The sequence below is a fragment of the Loxodonta africana genome, chromosome 25, assembly GCF_030014295.1.
Source record: "Loxodonta africana isolate mLoxAfr1 chromosome 25, mLoxAfr1.hap2, whole genome shotgun sequence".
In the NCBI taxonomy this organism is placed as follows: Eukaryota; Metazoa; Chordata; class Mammalia; order Proboscidea; family Elephantidae; genus Loxodonta; species Loxodonta africana.
Window position 1 is genome coordinate 60,938,601 of NC_087366.1, and position 16,601 is coordinate 60,955,201.

General features: G+C 38.6%; 1 protein-coding gene across 1 annotated transcript in view; it reads left to right on the forward strand.

Annotated features, from left to right (window-relative positions):
- Nucleotides 1-16,601, forward strand: part of USH2A (usherin) — an 894,134-nt gene that overhangs the window by 619,314 nt on the left and 258,219 nt on the right. The window contains exons 45-47 of the mRNA XM_003419876.4: nt 2,826-3,035; nt 4,357-4,559; nt 8,936-9,048. Of these exons, the coding sequence (XP_003419924.2) occupies nt 2,826-3,035; nt 4,357-4,559; nt 8,936-9,048 (526 nt within the window). The remainder of the gene's footprint in view (nt 1-2,825; nt 3,036-4,356; nt 4,560-8,935; nt 9,049-16,601) is intronic.

Below are 16,601 nucleotides of genomic sequence, written 5' to 3' on the forward strand. Positions count from 1 at the left end.
TCCTTTACCTTATGCTATAAAGAAGCCTTTTAATTTATGTTTTCCTCTTTAAACAGGGGGAAATACATTCAATTCCACCTTTTGACAATAGACAGGACGGGTGGAGTTTACTTGGCTCCTCATACTTGCTATTTCAATTCTAATAGCTTTCCACTCGCAGAGGTAAACTCAGGGTCAGCAGCCTTCAATTTTGTCCTGGTCTACTGAACTGGGGATGTATCTTGTCTTTCTTAGACAGTTCACCAGCTTAGGAAGAGCCGATTTGATGTTTAAAGACCTTATTTAAACAATGAAAAGCATACTGCCATGTATGGACTGCAGCCAAAACTTGTCATGATGACTAGGAATAGTGTGATATAATGTATACCTACCATCTTTCTGTGTTTGGGGCTCTAAACTGTAACATCTACATGATGAAGAAAGACCAGTGTCAACAGAGCAGTACAGAAATCTGGCTCATGTTGCCCAAAGATGCTGCCTGTTTTCTTGCTGCCAGAGCCTCTACATCCTGGAATTAGACATAAATAATGGAATTGCATTGCTGTCTTTTCCTATCGTGGTTCTGTTCTAGTTCAGAGGGGCTGGCATATGGTGTGTGTCTAAAAATGGACATTTAATAGGATTTCATTGAGCCACTGAACATAAGGTCTTCCCTCTCCTTGAACTTATGATGCTAGTCCCAATATTTTTAATGTATGTACATAGATATACTAATTGGAACTTGGTAGAAGAGGTATCAGGCACATTTAATAAATTAAGTAAGCAAGTAGAGTTTATGTTTGTAAGTAGAGTTTAAAGGCGCTTTTATTAGTATTATATATCTAGGGCTTAAATTTCGAAGCAGCCTACTCACTTAACTCACTGTGAAACACAACCTGAACTTCAGAGGTCTCTCGTATACTTGCCATTATACCTTGGCTACCATAAGTGAATGAGTAATAATACCATAAGCCAGTAGAAAATATTCCAGTGAGAGAAGGAACTTTTGCATTCACACAGCCAATGGCTTTTCTCATCGTTTAGGACAGTGTTAATGGACATCAACAGCCAGTTCCTGCTAATGCTAATACTTATCTCATTATTAAACATGCTAACATTTTGTGGCATCAGAGAAAGGAAACATCTCAAAGTCCAGAGTTTTACAAATTAGTTGCTAAGAAAATCTTCCAGCTATACTGGTGTGCCTCAACTTTTTAATTATTGTAAAAGATAAAGTGAAAGCAGTAGTGTTCTTAAGTGGGGCGGGGAGGGGGGAACTAGCATTCAGTTTTTATACAAGACCCCTAAGACCTTAATGAAAAGAGATCATAAAAGAAAACCATACCATTCCCAGTGCCATAATTCCTTACTTAGCAATGTGCTGGGATCTCCTGTATTAGAGACACTGCCCTTCAATGACCAGAAGAGAAGACAATCGCCACTCTTTCCTCCCAATCCTTAGATTAGTGCTGCTGAACTGGTCTTCAAGCATCTTTTTACATACAGTTTCAGGAAGCTTGTAAACCAACATGCCAGTCCACCAATAATACAAATCAAAGTAATAGTTCCTGCTTAAAACCCTTAAAAAATACCAACATAAGTAGAGCAGTATACTACTTCCTACTTCAGAAAATATGGCTGTTTTTATGACTTCTTTTCAAAGCATCATTGTGGGAAGTTAATGAGAAGCAGAACATAGGGCTAAAAGTGGAGAAATTGGGTGGAAGCGGAGAAAGAAAACAATAGACTGGCCTTTGAAAGGAAAAGGTTTGAGAAATTGATGAGTTACGGTGCAAACGGTTAAGCGATGGGCTACTAGCAGAAAGGTGGGCAGTTCACACCCACCCAGCGGCTCGGAGGGAGACAGACCTGGTGATCCGTCCCATAAAGATTACAGCCTAGAAGATTCTACGGGGCAGTTCTACTGTGTCACATGGGGTCGCTATGAGTCAGAATCAATTCCCCAGTGCACAACAACAACACATGTGAAATGGTAAATGATTGATTTTGGCATTCTTCAAGAGCTTGATTATATCATATATGCATGTTGAACTAGGAGAAAGGAAGAAAGCCTTGACATAAATTTGACTATCATCCCAGAATCCTACTTGGCCACTCCTTAAGGGCACATGATACAATGACCCATGTGTAACATAAACATCTTCTAAAGATGAAAATTTAGAAAGTGTTGTTAGCATATTAAAACACGCTTCACGTTCGGGGATCTGTGTCAGGAGATGCCCTCTTGAATATTAGCATAGGCTTCTCTCTAGGATTATGTAACTGATGAACAGAAGCGGTTCCATGTATTGTATATTTTTATGATGCTCTTTCTTTCATAAATATTATATCAAAATATTGAAGGTTAGCTAAGTCATTATAAATAGCGTAATTAAAGCATTTGGGGGAGTTAAAAAGCTCACTTTCCTGTATAAGGTAAGGGAGGATACCCAACTAATTATGAGATTGGGGGAAAAAATGAACTTTGTTATAAATAAAAACCATCCCAACCGCAATCACCATAAAGAACATTCCATAAGCTTTCTTCATTTCTCATTCTAGAAAGAAAAGCCAGTTGCCGTCGAGTTGATTCCGACTCATGGCAACCCCAGGTGTTTCAGAGTAGAAATATATTCCGTAGAGTTTTCAGTGGCTGATTTTTTGGAAGTAGGTCACCAGGCCTTTCTTTCAAGGTGCCTCCGTGTGGACTCCACCCTTTCAGTTAGCAGCCTAAGGGGTTAACTGTTTGCACCACCCAGCTCATGATAAAATGTCTTGTTTGTCTTTTCCCCTAAAAACTTCTCAAATCTGTCATATTTACACTGTGCTGCATTTAACGTTAACAGCTCTTCAAGACCTACAGGGCGGTGTTGAATACTACACACTTTTTTGGAGTTCTGCTACCTCAAATGAATCTCTAAAAATCCTCCAAGATGTAAACTCCCATGTCATTGGCCACTTAAACCCAAACACAGAGTATCGGATTTTTATCTCGGTCTTCAATGGCGTCCACAGCATCAACAGTGAAGTCGTGCACGCGACCACTGGTGACGGGGGTGAGTCCAGATTTTAAGGAATGCTCAGCCTCAGAATTGTGAATGAGATTGATTAATTCTTGTCGGGGCGAGAGCGGTCATCCTCCATTGTGAAACTTCCGGGTTGGGGGACAGGGAGGCGAGCTAAAATGCTTAAGTGCTTGCTGTTGTCAAGTGGCAGATCAGTAAGTGGTCCCAGTGAGACAGCAGCACAAGGCTCTAATAATGGGGTATTAGCCCAGTTTGTTCCTATTCTTTTCAGTGTATGCTTAGTTTGGAGCCAAGTTCACATCCATAAATGTTGACATTTAGAAACTTTTTTTTTTTTAAGATTTGTTCTCTGAAGCAGTATGCTTTTCAAAATGACAGCCAAGCAGTGAGGGCCCTCCCTGAGTCACCAGAAATTGTAGGTGGAAGTTCAGCCACTGAGAAAAATCGCCTATGACTCATTTCTAAGCCCGTTAGCAAGGGGGAGGAAGCAAGGGAAGCAACTTGTGAATCTGAAATGTGTTTGGAATGGTCTTTCTAATCTTTTTGGCTTTATAAAATCTCATTATAAACATTATAATGTCATTACCTCCCAAGCAAGTCTTCCAGGTCATTAGGAGCGCACTTTAAGTGTGGAACCCATCTCCCTTCCTGGTGCAATAGGTCAGCACCTTTTGTTTATAAAATAGAACGGATTACAAGGACAATCCTCCAACTAGTTAAGATGGGTTCTTATGATAAAAATAGATGTCTGCAGAGTTATTTCTGACAAGCTTGAATAATTGTGTAATTTAACGCTAAGCAAGATTTTTTTTCTAATGTGAGATTTCATCATTACCTATGGTAATCAACATTCAAAATCATTTACATAATGACAATATTGCATTATTGCTTCATATAGCTTGAGTTACAAGCTAGTAACATCAAATGATTTTTCACGTTCCACCAGCCTCAGTGCATTTAAGTTTTATATTTTGCTTAAGGAGCAATTTTTTTCTTTCTTTTTTTTCTTTATGGGAGGTGTGGAGTGAAAGGATGGAGAAGAGGCAAATAATAGATATGTGTTAGCGATGCAGATGAGTGAATAATTTATCATCATATCCCACTGGTCACATAGGGTTGAAGATTAGCACTATGCTGGTGGTATAAAGCATTTTGCCACCAATTCCTATGGTTTCTAACTGAGAGTGTAATAAGCCAATTTCCAGAGGCCTACGGACTGTGATGACTTCATCAGAGACCAGCAGATAAGCAGTGAACCCTTCACTAAACCTAAGTATGGATCTGCGTTTAGCTTAGCAAGTGCTTTTTCAGAGACAGCTGGAGTTTATTCAGATTCTTCCTTTAATTCCAGAGCCTCAGGGCTTGCTTCCTCCAGAGGTTGTCGTCATCAACAGCACAGCTGTACATGTCATCTGGACATCTCCTTCAAACCCAAATGGTGTTGTCACTGAGTGTTCCATCTATGTAAATAATAAGCTCTACAAGACTGGAATGGATGTGCCTGGGTCGTTTGTCCTGAGAGGCCTGTCTCCCTTCACTATCTATGACATTCAGGTTAGAACGTTGGATTTTTTAAAATTATTATTATTATTTTGATGGTTAAGCTTATGGGTATGTTAAATAAAACATGCTTGGTGACTTCTCTAAGTGGAATCTTCCATCTTGGTTAAAAAAAAAGAAAAAAACTTGGTTAGAGATTATTTATTTGGTGGCAGGGGGAGACGGAACAGGGAAATTGATCAGGATTATATCCGTTTGCTGTGGGCAAACACGTGGGTCTCTGGAGAGAAGACCATGATAATATGGAAAATGACGGTGATAAGGATGATAATGATATTCTAACCCACAAAATGAAGCAAATCACACATTCAGAATAAGCCTCGCCAAGCAGTGTGCCTTTTTCCTGTTTTTTTCACTGTTATTAAAATCAGAATCAGCCTAGGAATATTGGAACGTTCTTTCTATTCCTCTGTCTGCTACTTACTAATTTAACAACTTCAGGGAGGTTATATAACCTCAGCAGGCCCCAATTTTCTCTTTTGTAAGTACAATGGACTAGGTGACTTAAAACATCCTACCACCTCTAGTATTCTGGGATTCTAAAGGCAACAAAACCAAAAAACCCATTGCCATCGAGTCGATTCCAACTCATGGCGACCCTATAGGACAGAGTAGAGCATGCCTGGTAGATTTGAAATGCTGACCTTTTCATTAGCAGCTGAGCTCTTAACTACTGCGCCACCAGGATCCTCTAAACGCAACAAGAAAATATAAATGAGTATCTAGCAGACGAGCAAATAGTAAAAGGTTTTATCCAAGGATAAAAGTATGTATCCACTCATCCTCCAGCGAATGTTCAATGATCCCCACCTATGTGAGCGCTGAGGTATTTAAACTTTTTGCCCCTTGGACCTCTTTGAGGATCTAATGGAGTAAGTGCACCCTGCCCTAGAAAAATGTTTCTGCACATACGTGACAAAATTTAACACTTAACTTCAGAGAATGTATTGACCATCCGAGGCCCACCTCATGGACCTTCTTCAGGGTCTATTAACCTTAAAAGCAGAAAAACTGAAGAGAATAATAAGGCATATAAAACAAGAAACATATCCTTACGGAGTCAGAAATCTTGTTAGCCTGCTAAGACATAAAAGATAACAAGGCCAAATGAGCAAATAAGTGATAAAAGGAGAGTCTTCAGATGCTTGAAGTTTATAGAGAAAGGCTGCAGTTTAGTAATTTTTTTTTTTTTTTACTAAACTCCTAAAGTTTTTGTAAATAATTTTTTTGCAAAAAGCTTTGTAAATAACTTTCAAGAAGATGTTAAAGCACAAAAATTTTATTTAACCACAGAAATTTTTCACTGGCTCTGTTTATTTAGTAATGCCATCTCCTTCATCTCCCCATCATCTTCTTTTTGCCACATTTGAAGGTAAAGCATACATAACCATTTGACTACAGTGAATGTATTAGCCTCCTCCACTACCACGCATAGTGCTTGCTTTCTGAGAAAACTAAGAAGATGTGTGATAGAGAAGAAAGGTGTGTTTATTGTTTTTCATCACACTCCATGATTCCCATTAACCCGCCTGAGTTAGCCTGGGGTATGTAGACTGTTTATGTCCATTGCTTTTTTAGTGAGTCTGTGTGTGTACATGGAACATAGATCAAATTACACAGTAACAATCATACTCAAAATAATTAGAAATACAGTTTTGAGAACAGGTTAGCATAGGAAATTGACAGAGGATTTGCTGTATTATCTATCCTCTTTCAGGGCTTACCAAAAGGTCGGCAGTTTGAATCCAGCAGCCACTCCTTAGAAACCATATGGGGCAGCTCTACTCTGTCCTGTAGGTTTGCTATGAGTCGGAATGGACTTGATGATGGCGATGGGCGTGGAGAAATCAGGCTGAGCTCTCAAAAGGCTGCCGATGCATTTGCTTTGTTGTTGTTATCCATTGTTAGGTGCCATCCAGTCTATTCTGACTCATGAAGACCCCATATTGCTTTTTTAGGACTCACAACACAACCTGGGGCTGAGTTCCCTGGGGGTTGTGGGGGCATGACCCACTCCTTTTTTGACGTGGAGCAAGGTTTGATATTCAAGTGTTTCAGACCTGTTCATTCGTATTGGTTTGTGTTAGTGGTAGGATTTTGATCAGATTTGAGACATGGAAACAGACGAGGAGCTATGAGACTGAATTTAATTTCAATATATGAATTTTGTTACTTGTGACTAAGACATTCCTATTCCCCAAAACTGTGCTATTGTGAACTTTTCACAGTTCAAGAATAAAAATTAAAAATGAAATCTGTTGCCATTGAGCCAATTCCGACTCATAGAGACCCTAAAGGACACACTAAAACTGCCCCATACAGTTTCCAGGGAGCCCCTGGTGGATTTGCACTGCCAAGCTTTTGGTTAGCAGGTATAGATCTTAACCACTATGCCACCAGGCTTTCCCAGTTGAGGAGTACTACACCTGAAATAACAGTTGCATTTCTGGAAAATTGACTATCAAATTTCAAGGATTTTCAGTATGATATCAGAGATAATTTGACTTCGTTTAAAATATGCATTTAATTGAAATGCCTAATACTTTAGAATTAAGATTCTCCATTCTAACCCCCTCTGTAAAAGAACTACTAATTGTAAAGTGGACACATAAATGTACCCAAATAGCTACTTTTTAAATAAATCCTTTTACATATATATTTTTAAAAAGATCAAGTTTTAATGTTGGTTCAATTTTATTTCTCTTTAATATGAACATGGTAAACCTTCATATTTGTGTTTCATTCACATTTTATGCAAAACAACTTTAGTACCAGAAATATGCTCCAAAGATGAAGGCTTGGAATATTATTTTAGTAAAACTGAGAAAAATATTGACACATTTCTCTGATGTCAAAAAAAAAAAAAAAAGCTTTCTGGAGAAATATTTGAATACAGCTAAATAGTTTATATTAAGCACTTAGAAATGCTTAACATTCAGATGATAAGGCAACAGGCTGTATTGTAGCCCTCAAATTAATTATCTCAAATATTACCAACTTGATCATATGCCCTGATTTCTCTGAGCCCCAATTTACAAACTTGTGAAGATAGAGTTGTAAGGACTCAATAAAATAATTTGTGCAAGCACCTACCGTGGTATTTGGCACGTATTAGTTACACAATACATTCAGTTAAGTTGATTGTGAGCTATCCCATTATGCATCAGATAGTCAACTATTTCCAGTATGTGTAATATTTTATTTTCCTTAATTGTATTATAGTAAGTGTATTTTATGCTCTTCTGCCTTTAAGTTATTTGGGGTTTAGTTGGTCATACTCAGAGCAGAGGGTCTTGAAAGAGTTTAAATATCTACTAAGTATTACAGCAAAATAACCTATGGCCTAAGTAAATGACATGCTTAACCAGCATTATAAAAATATGCCTCAACTCCCATTCAGGTGCAAACTGCCCTATGAATAAAATGTCACATCTATAAATAAATACAGTAAGAATCACATTTGTCTTTCCTAAATGCCAATGAAGCAAGAGAACTGCTTCACTTAAAAGCTCAGCATTAGTACTTAAGATTCACAGTATCCCGTTTCCCTCCTGCATTTATGTATTAGATGCTGGAAATAAATTAGCACTGGAAAAAGTACAGCTCCTCTTTGGTCTCTCCTTTAATTGAGAGCAGAATGATATAGTTTCGAGGATGTCCCATGAGCAATCTTTCGTACGTTCATTTGTCTCCCCTCCCTCTTGCTGAGTATAACCCTTTTGTGTTACTCATGTTTGATGATCTCCATTTCTAATCTCTAGTTATTCCACCCTACTTACTTTTTATTCAGATTAGGTGACAGAATTAAAGGAATGAATGATGATTTTCTGCTGTGATTAAGGTAAAAACACAATTGATGCTGGAACAAATGGATATAAAATAGCTCCACCATATTGGAAGCCTTCTCTAGCCCTCATTTTTCTTCTATTACACATTAGCATTTAGGCTATTTGTTGTAAGGTGTCACAACTTCCAGAAGATATCATCATTACACTGCTTGGGTATAGATCTAGGGAGCCGTATACAGCGATAACCTATTTTGTTTGCAGACTGTCTCCTAGGCACCTTCCATTCCTTGACTGTGCACGGGGTAGATTAATATGTCTGTCTTTTTTTGAATGGTTGGAACCAGAGACCAAGTCTTGCCATTTTAGCCGCTAAATCAATTGTTCTGAGCCCAATTCTGCACTCTACTCTGAGCCTGTCCCACTGGAGTCAATTAACATCAAAGTTGAATATTTATTAAACCCCAAGAGGCTGTAGAGCACTAGAAGAGATTCATATGAAGTGAGCGTGGGTGGGATTCGGCCCATCATCAGTCTGCATTTGAAAATGGCTGGATTTATTCTTTTCTAAACTAATGTTTGCAGGTTGAGGTCTGCACAATGTACGCCTGTGTGAAAAGCAACGGAACCCAAATCACCACTGTAGAAGATACTCCGGATGATATACCAACACCCACAGTTCATGGCATCACCTCAAGGTACAGAACGCTGATCCTAAGCAATGAAAATGGAAACCAACGGTATTCTCCCAGCCATGACAATCTTATTTAAGTGGCTTTAAATATGCTTGTAAATCAAATTTTTGATATTATTGTACAGGTGTTCATCTTCATTGGCCAGATTCCCTGAACATTTAAGCTTGGATTTCCCTGACTACCCAGCCTAACTTCCCATTACTTAGTAATCTATGAGCAAATACTTAAATGCACTAAAGAGCCTTTTTATTTAAATGTGTCCTTCAGTGAATCCTTCTATGAGGCAAAGAACACAATTTTAATTAGAATGACTGCCTTCTAACTTAATCTCTTTGGAAAAAAAAAATTGGATTTACATATATCAGATTGCCCTGAAGCTAGAAATACCTGTAAAATAAACAGGGGAGGTAATCTTTGAATCAACATTATCAATTTTATCAGAGTCTTGGTAGAATCCGTTTATTTTTCTGTATTCTTTTGTTACTGAGAAATGACCATAGTTTGAAAGCGAGTCCCTTTACAATTCAAAATTAGCAATAAGAAGAATGTTTAACGTCAAATTTCCGAAGCTAAAAATGTGATGATAATTATTCATTCCTCTACATCAAGTTGAGGCTAGAGAAAGAAATCTGAGTGCTCCCACATCATACTTTCGCTCTAGACAAAGGAATCGCTTTTCACACACACACACACACACACACTTACTAAAAATAATAAAATACATAAATTCTGAAAGACTCCTCTGTGGCATAATGAAATTTCATTTTTTTTTTTAATTTTAATTGATAACAAAAATATCTGTACTGATCTTAGAGACTAAAAACCCACCCAGTGCCGTCAAGTCGATTCCGACTTATAGAGACCCTAGTGATTAAAATAATTAGAAGAACCCCAGTAACTAGGTTCTTAGCTGTTCAGAGTAAAACCTTACCTTCTGGAGCACCTCCTTTATTCCACACAGGATAGATGCTGACCTAATTGTTGATGTTCTGTGTAATTGATAGTCTTTTTTTTCAGCTGGTTCATCATCACCTGTCAGCAAGATTACTTGCTATGCAGAGGGAAGTGGTCAAGTTAAATGGGCTCCAGAGACCTTTGTTTATTTATTCTTTCGGCAAATACATTTATGGCTATAATTAAGGCAGAAATGATACAAAGAAGTATAAAACATGGTTCCTAACTTTGCAAGGAGCCCTGGTGGTGCAGCGGTTGAGAGTTCAGCTGCTAACCAAAAGATTGGAAGTTCTAGCCTCTCCTTGGAAACCCTGTGGGGCAGTTCTACTCTGTTCTATAGGGTCACTCCAGTCTACTGTGGGAAACACTCCCCTAAACAAATAATTACAGAACAATATGAAAAATACTGCATTAGAGGTTTGAAATGTGCAGGAAAAGCATAAAGAGAAAAATACCAAACTCTACCCAGGATTATCTGTGAAAGCTTCATAAAGGATATGACATTTGAGTTCAGCCTTGAAGAACTCAGGAAGAATTATACTTGGGTAGGTGGATATTGTCAGATTTCTTGTCTGTTAGCAGCCCCATGACTCAAGCCCAGGTGATGGCATAGAGGAGTATATCTTGGATTACATATATACGTAACTAAAAATAATCTTTAAGCTTTATAAGAAATTAAACAAATGTCTGTAATGCCTTTGACTCTCGGGTATCTTTTCCTTTAGAAGACCCTTGCAGATGGTAATAGGACAAGTCTTTTTCAGTCCGGTTAAAGATTGCTTATCCCCAAACATTTTAAGTTGATGGCAAAAATATGTTAAAAGCTATTTAAAAAAACAAGAGGAAGTAAGAAGAGAGAAGACAACAACAGAAAAGAGATGTCAACACCATTTCGGAAGCCATATTTGACAGTAAGAGGCAAATGACTTGGTACAGTGGAAAGATTTATAACCAGTATGTTGGCAGAGAGTGATAATGACAGGAATCAAGCTCATCGCCCTGCAGAGACCCTGAGAGGCTGAGCACTAAGAACCTTTAAGGATTGGGAAGAGCAGGGAGATGGTGTAAGCTTCTAAACTGAAATCAGGGGATTACCTGAAAGTCTAAAAATAAGTGGCTGAAACTCAAGGTTTTCTGTGGCTACACTAGGCATCCGGTATTTATTGTTCCTCTTCTATGAGGCAAACTCCACCCACCAGGGCATCAAAAGTTTCTTCTTTTGAAAAACTGAACCAGAGACATTTAGAAATTTGAATGACTAGGCACAGTGGAAAGGTGGGATGAGAGACAGAGGTAAAAATGGTGATAAAGTGACAAATACAACCTGAGTGGTGGAAGCCTCAGCTGCTTTCCCAGTTCTTCTCTCATTAACAAGTAGTCTGTCATAAATGCCTACAGACAGGAAATTGGACATTATTCTCTGGAAAAGCCTGAATGGCCCCAAATAAAGTACCTCCAGACACTAGCACATAGGACCACCTAAGAGAAAAAATTTTTCCACCTGGTCACCAGTAGGGAAGTACACAAATCAACAAGCCTTAACTATCTACATAAAACTTATAGTCAACTATTTCTGGTGCATCACTTTTAAAGATAAAAAGGAGACTAAAATCAACAAAAGAAGAAAATGATTCAATAGAACAGAAAATGCAAGGGGGAGGAAAAAGTATCATAACCTCAAAGAGATAAAAGTAGATCCTCTATCCAGAAAACAAAAACAGGATGCTTCAAAAAGAGTCAAAGTGTTTTCCAAAAAAAAAAAAAAAAAATTCTGGAAAATAAAATGTGAAAGCAGAATTGAAACTTTGGAATAAAATTTGAGGGCATGTCTCCGAAAACACATTAAAAGATAAAGGTGTCAAAAAAAGAAGAGAGAAAGAAAAGCATTGAAAAAATTAAAAAGAAATCCAGGAAGTGAAATGTTTGAATAATGAGAGTTCAAGGAAGGAGAAGAAAATCTTCAAAGAAAGATGACAAGAAAATATCCCAGAACCAAAGTCACTGGTCTGTAGATTAAAAGATTCCATAGATACCAACACAATGACTGAAAACAGAGCTATATAAAGGTATGTTATCGGAAATTTCACAATATCAGGATAAAAAGGTACATTAAAAATTATTCCATACTACGCATTGATAAAGAACAGTGAGGAATCTGTGAAACATTTCATAACATGGAGGAACCTGGAAGGCATAATAAAAACCCACCCACTGCTGTGGAAGGCATTATACTGAGTGAAATTAGTCAGTTGCAAAAGGACAAATATTGTATAAGACCACTATTATAAGAACTTGAGAGATAGTTTAAACTGAGAAGAAAACTTTTTCTGTGGTTATGAGGGGGGGAGGGAGCGGGGTGGGAGAGGGGTATCCACTAATTAGATAGTAGATAAGAACTACTTTAGGTGAAGGGAAAGACAGCACACAATACAGGGGAGGTCAGCACAATTGGACTAAACCAAAAGCAAAGAAATTTTCTGAATAAACTGAATGCTTCGAAGGCCAGTGTAGCAGGGGCAGGGGTCTGGGGACCATGGTTCAGGGCACATCTAAGTCAATTGGTATAATAAAATGTATTACAAAAACATTCTGCATCCCACTTTGAAGAGTGGAGTCTGGGGTCTTAAACACTACCAAGCAGCCATCTAAGATGCATCAGTTGGTCTCAACCCACCTGGATCAAAGAAGAATGAAAAACACCAAGGACGTAAGGTGATTACAAGCCCAAGAGACAGAAAGGGCCACATGAACCAGAGCCTACATCATCCCGAGACCAGAAGAACTAGATGGTCCCTGGCTACAACCGATGACTCCCCTGACAGGGAACACAACAGAGAACCCCTGAGGGAGCAGGAGAGCAGTGGGATGCAGACCCCAAATTCTCATAAGACCAGACTTAATGGCCTGACTGAGACTAGAAGGACCCCGGTGGTCATGGCCCCCAGACCTTCTGTTGGCCCAGGACAGGAACCATCCCTGAAGCCAACTCCTGAGACATGGATTGGACTGGACAATGGGTCGGAGAGGAATGCTGGTGAGGAGTGAGCTTCTTGGATCAGGTGGACACTTAAGACTATGTTGGCATCTCCTGCCTGGAGGGGAGATGAGAGGGTGGAGGGGGTTAGAAGCTGGCGAAAAGGACATGAAAAGAGTGAAGGGAGAGAGGGGGCTGCCTCATTAGGGGGAGAGTAATTGGGAGTGTGTAGCAAGGTGTATATGGGTTTTTGTGTGAGAGACTGACTTGATTTGTAAACTTTCACTTAAAGCAAAATAAAAATTATTAAAAAAAAGAATAAAAAAAAAAAAAAGAACCAGCCTCTCCATCTGGGGTCTTAAACACTAGCAAGTGGCCATCTAAGATGCATCAATGAGTCTCAACTCACCTGGACCAAAGGAGAAGGAAGAACACCAAGGACACAAGGTAATTATGAGTCCAAGAGACAGAAAGGGCTACATAGACCAGAGACTGCATCAGCCTGAGACCAGAAGAACTAGATGGTGCCTGGCCAGAACTGATGACTGCCCTGACAGGGAACACAACAGAGAACCCCTGAGGGTGCAGGACACCAGTGGGATGCAGACCCCAAATTCTGGTACAAAGACCAGACTTAATGGTCTGACTGAGACTAGAAAGACCCTGGTGGTCATGGCCCTCAGACCTTCTGTTGGCCCAGGATAAGAACCATTCCCAAAGCCAACTCTCCAGACAGGGTTTGGACTGGATAATGGGATAGAAAAAGATGCTGGTGAAGAATGAGTTTCTTGGATCAAGTAGACACTTGAGACTATGTTGGCATCTCCTATCTGGAGGGGAGATGAGAGGGCAGAAGGGGTTAGAAGCTGGTGGAATGGACATGAAAAGAGAGAGTGGAGGGAAGGAGCAGGCTGTCTCATTAGGGGTAGAACAATTAGGAGTATATAGCAAGGTGTATATAAGTTGTATGAGAAACTGACTTGATTTGTAAACTTTCACTTAAAGCACAATAAAAATTAAAAAAAAAAAAAGTTCCAGGAATAAAAGACAGACCCTGTACATGCTGCACTGGAAATCTGAATGGCGCCTGCAGTATTCACTGCTAAAAGACAATGGAGCAATGCCTTCAAAATTCTGAACTGAACAAAACAACAACGACAAAAAAAAACTTTTCGTCTTGAAACTCCATATGCAGTCAATTTTAATTAAATCTGAGATTACTATAAAGGCAATTTATTACATGCAAAGAGAAAAAATACAGGTCCTACTAAAAACTGACAAGGCTGTGAAGAGAACAGCCTACTTTTAATAATGAAGTAAATAAACTTCTGAAAGGATTCTGGGTTTTATGAATTTGTTTATTTTGCAATTATTCCCTTAAACTTTTTAAATTTGTTATTAATTTATATGCAGGAAAATTCACTCTTTGCTACAGTTCTGAGTTTTGATAAATGCGTAGAGTTGTGGTGTGTAAACATTACCAGATCAAGATATAGAACAGTTCTATTATGTTGAAATATTCCCTTTTTAGCCAACCCCTTTTCCTTACCCCCCAAATCATGGCATCCATTGCTCTGTTCTCACTTGTGTAGTTTTGCCTTGTCATATAATTGTCATATATGTAGCCATTTAAGTCTGGCCTCTTTCAGTTAAGATTCATCCATGTTATTGTACATATCAGTAGTTACTGTTTATTGCCAAGTAATATTCCATTTTTATCAATATGCCACACACACACACCCACACACACACACACAAATTGCTATTGAGTCAATTCTGACTCATAGCAAACATATAGGACTGAGTAGAACTGACCGCTAGGGTTTCCAAAGAGCAGCTAGTGGATTCAAACTGCCAACCTTTCGGTTAGCAGCCAAGCTCTTAACCACTACACCACCAAGGCTCCAAAATTACACGACTTGTATACAGTTTGGGTAGTTTCCAGTTCCTGGTTACTATGAATAAAGCTGCTATACACATTCAGATTCAGATTTTGTGTGAATGTAAGTTTTCATTTTATTTGGGTAAATAGGAGTGGGATCGCTGAATCATATCATAATTTTATGTTTTACTTTATATGAAACTGACAAACTTCTTACATTCCTGCTAGCATTATATGAGAGTTCTAGCTGCCCCACATTTTTGCCAGCACTTGAGATGCTGGAAGGATTTTCCCACTTTTTTCACAGCCATTTTAATAGGTGTGTAGTGGTGTCTCCTTGTGGTTTTAATTTACATTTCCTTCATGACTGTTGATATCAATCGTCTTTGCATTGCTTATCTGAGATTTGTTTATCTGTTTTGGTGATGTGCCTATTCAAATAATTTACCAATGTGTTAATTGGATTATGTGTTATCTCATTGTTCGGTTTTGAGAGTTTTAAAAATATTTCAGATACAAGTCTTTCGTTAGATATGTGATTTGTATATATTTTCCTTCAATCTGGCTTTTCTTTTCATTCCATTAGTTGTGTCTTACAGAACAAAAATTTGAAATTTCAGTAAAGTTCAATTTATCGTTTTTTTTTTTAAATGTTATAGATTGTGCATTTGTTGTTGTCTAAGAACTCTTTGCCTGATCCAAGAGCACAAAGAGCTTCTCCTGTCATTTCTTCTGGCCTTTTTACACTTTTACAATTTGCATTTAAGCCTGTGATTCCTTTTTGTTAATTTTTGTATAAACTGAGGAATGGGTCAAGGTTAATTTTTTTGGCAAATGGATGTCCAACTTTTCCAGTACAATCTTTTGGAAAGACTATCTTTTCTTCATTGAATTGCTTTTGGATCTTTGTCAAAAATCAGTTAAACACATTGAGTAAATCATTTCTGGACTCTATTCAGTTCCTTTGATCTGTGTGTGTGTTTATTTACCAATATCACACATCCTTGATTACTGTAGCTTGGTAGTAAGCTGTGAGATAATATGACGTGAGACCTTCAACTCTGACCTTCCTTTTAAAAAATTACTGTGGCTCTTCTCATTACTTTGCCTTTCAATATAAACTTTGAAATCAGCTTGTTACAAAAAAAATCTACGATTTTAATTAGGGCCGCGTTGAATCTGTAGATCAGTTGGGGAAGAACCGACAACAGAATCAAGTGTTCCAGTTCGTGAACACGTTATGTTGTTGTTAAGTGCCATAGAGTCGATTCCAATTCATAGTGACCCCATGTGACAGAATAGAACTGCCTCATAGTGTTTCCTAGGCTGTAATCTTTGTGTGTGTGTGTGTGTGTGTGTATGTGTGACATTGACTGCCAACCCCACGTTATGTCAGCATTCTCCCCTTCTCCATTCCAGGTTCCATTTTCCATCTGTCCAATTTTCCTGTCCCTTCCTGCCTTCTCATCTTTGCTTTGGGGCTGGTGTGCCCATTAGTCTTGTGTACATGATTGAACTATGAAGCACGTCCCTCAAGTGTGTTATTGTTGACCCTATAGACCTGTCTAATCTTTGGCTGAAAGGTGAACCTCAGGAGTGACTTCAGCACAGAGTTAAAAGGGCACGTGGGGGCCATACTCTTGGGGAATGGAAGCAGATTGCCAGGTCTTCCACTGAGCAGCTTTCAAACTACCAACCTTTCAGTTAGCAGCTGAGCGCTTAACTGTTGCACTATCAGGGCTTCTT